This window comes from Penaeus chinensis, chromosome 34 (genome assembly GCF_019202785.1).
Source record: "Penaeus chinensis breed Huanghai No. 1 chromosome 34, ASM1920278v2, whole genome shotgun sequence".
NCBI lineage: Eukaryota > Metazoa > Arthropoda > Malacostraca > Decapoda > Penaeidae > Penaeus > Penaeus chinensis.
The window spans coordinates 23,113,306-23,115,805 of NC_061852.1; the positions used below are offsets into that span (position 1 = coordinate 23,113,306).

The window sequence follows — 2,500 nt, forward strand, 5'->3', positions numbered from 1 at the left end:
TAAACCTCATATAATCGGATAAGCGAAGTCTACACTCGTAAAGGGAATGGGTGAGGGAGAGAGAAGAAGAGAAAGAGAGAGGGGGAGAGGAAAGAGAAGAGTGGGGGGAAAGTGAAGAGAGGTAGGAAAGAGAAGAGAGGGAGGGAAGAGAAGAGAGAGAGAAGAGAGAGAGAAAAGAGAGCGAGAGAAGAGAAGAGAAAAGAGAGAGAGAGAGAGAGAGAGAGAGAGAGAGAGAGAGAGAGAGAGAGAGAGAGAGAGAGAGAGAGAGAGAGAGAGAGAGAGAGAGAGAGAGAGAGAGAGAGAGAGAGAGAGAGAGAGAGAGAGAGAGAGAGAGAGAGAGAGAGAGAGAGAGAGAGAGAGAGAGAGAGAGAGAGAGAGAGAGAGAGAGAGAGAGAGAGAGAGAGAGAGAGAGAGACAGCGAGAGAGAGAGAGAGAGAGAGAGAGAGAGAGAGAGAGAGAGAGAGAGAGAGAGAGAGAGAGAGAGAGAGAGAGAGAGAGAGAGAGAGAGAGAGTGAGAGAGAGAAAGACAGAGAGAGAGAAGAGAAAAAGAGAAAGAGGAAGAGAGAAAATGAGCAAGGGAAAACAAAAACCAGCTCAGTGAATTCTACATACACGAAAAGGGAGAGTAGAGAAAAAAAATAAAGAGAGAGAAAGAGGAACAGAGAGAGAGAAGAGAGAAAGAGAAAGAGGAAGAGAGAAAATGAGCAAGGGAAAAAAAAAAACAGCTCAGTGAATTCTACATACACGAAAAGGGAGAGTAGAAAAAAAAATAAAGAGAGAGAAAGAGGGACAGAGAGAGTTAAACAGACAAACAGATAATCAAGCATAAACAAACATATCAACACATAAACAAACAAACAGACAAAGGAAACCAAACAAACTCGAAACAAACGCACAAGCAAAACCACCAGAATTATGACCAAAGGAAAGGAAGACAAGCCAATCCTATCGGTCGAAGGATACAACCAAGATCCTCCGACGCTGCAGAGGGAAGGAGGAAGCGGCGGGACGAGGGAATGGCGCGGCCTGTGTTGGGCGTCCAGGGCAAGGGGGGGCGGGGGGGGGGGGCGGTTATGTGAGGTGTGGGCGTATGGTTGTATGTGGGTTCGTGCACACACACACACACACACACACACACACACACACACACACACATATATATATATATATATATATATATATATATATATATATATAAATATATATACGTATATGTGTGTGTGTGTGTGTATATATGAATATCTATACATATATGCATATATATATATATATATATATATATATATATACATACACACAGACACATACACATGTGTGTGTGTGTGTGTGTGTATGTGTGTATGTGTATGTGTGTATGTGTATGTTTGTGTGTGTATGAGTGTGTGTGTGTGTGTGTGTGTGTGTGTGTGTGTGTGTGTGTGTGTGTGTGTGTGTGTGTGTGTGTGTGTGTGTTTACATACATACATATATGTATATATATGTATGTATGTGTGTGTGTATATATATATATATATAGATTTATATATATATATATATATATATATATATATCTATCTTTATATATCTATATATATATGTATGTATATATATATATATATATATATATATATATATATATATATGTATATATACACACATATATACACACACATATATATATATGCACACACATAGAGAGAGAAAAAAGAAAGACACACATACACGCAAGCAATAGACACACACATAACACACATATCTCACACATACACCTCCCCAAAATAATGAATAAATGAAATATATATATAAATAAAAACACAGCATCCATACCTCTCACTAATCTCCTTCCATCTTTCGTCTCCCCCCCCCACCCCCCACGCAGGACTCCACGCATGCGCACAGTCACCAATTTCTTCATCGTGAACTTGGCTGTGGCGGACGTGCTCGTGATCGTCTTTTGTCTTCCGGCGACTCTCCTCTCCAATATCTACAACCGTGAGTATTTTTGTTGTTGTTGTTGTAGGTTATATGATGTAGGAGTTTATGATTTTGTTTTTTCGCTGCGTATTGTAATTGTAAAATTTGTTTTCGATGTTTAGTTGATAGATTTTTTTTTTTTTTTTTTTTTTTTTTATAAAATGTGGTATTCTAGTATGTATATATATATATACCAATTTATATATTATATGAAGGGATTTTCAAGGAAAGGTAATTGTTTTCTTCTTTTTCTTTATCTTTGGTAGAAAAGCTTAAAACAATCAATTTACAGATGCACAGTTCGAGAAGTGATGATATTTCTCATCTATTTGAAATGCATTTTTAAATTAAATCTTCCCCTCGCATTTGGGATCAGTTGGATATGTCTGTGTACTTATATGCGATGAAAATCCTTTATCTTTCATTTATTCTGTGCTTGAAACTTTGTGTTTTCAGACAAAATATAAGGAACTTAAGAACACTCAGAGAGCACAAACCTCAGTCTAAATAATTTGAATAAATGGAGAGAGAGAGAGAGAGAGAGAGA

At 37.6% G+C, this 2,500-nt stretch overlaps 1 protein-coding gene across 1 annotated transcript in view; it reads left to right on the forward strand.

The window, feature by feature from the left end:
• LOC125043939 (neuropeptide SIFamide receptor-like) overlaps positions 1–2,500 on the forward strand; it is a 109,118-nt gene that overhangs the window by 10,373 nt on the left and 96,245 nt on the right. The window contains exon 2 of the mRNA XM_047640327.1: positions 1,859–1,971. Within this exon, the coding sequence (XP_047496283.1) occupies positions 1,859–1,971 (113 nt within the window). The remainder of the gene's footprint in view (positions 1–1,858; positions 1,972–2,500) is intronic.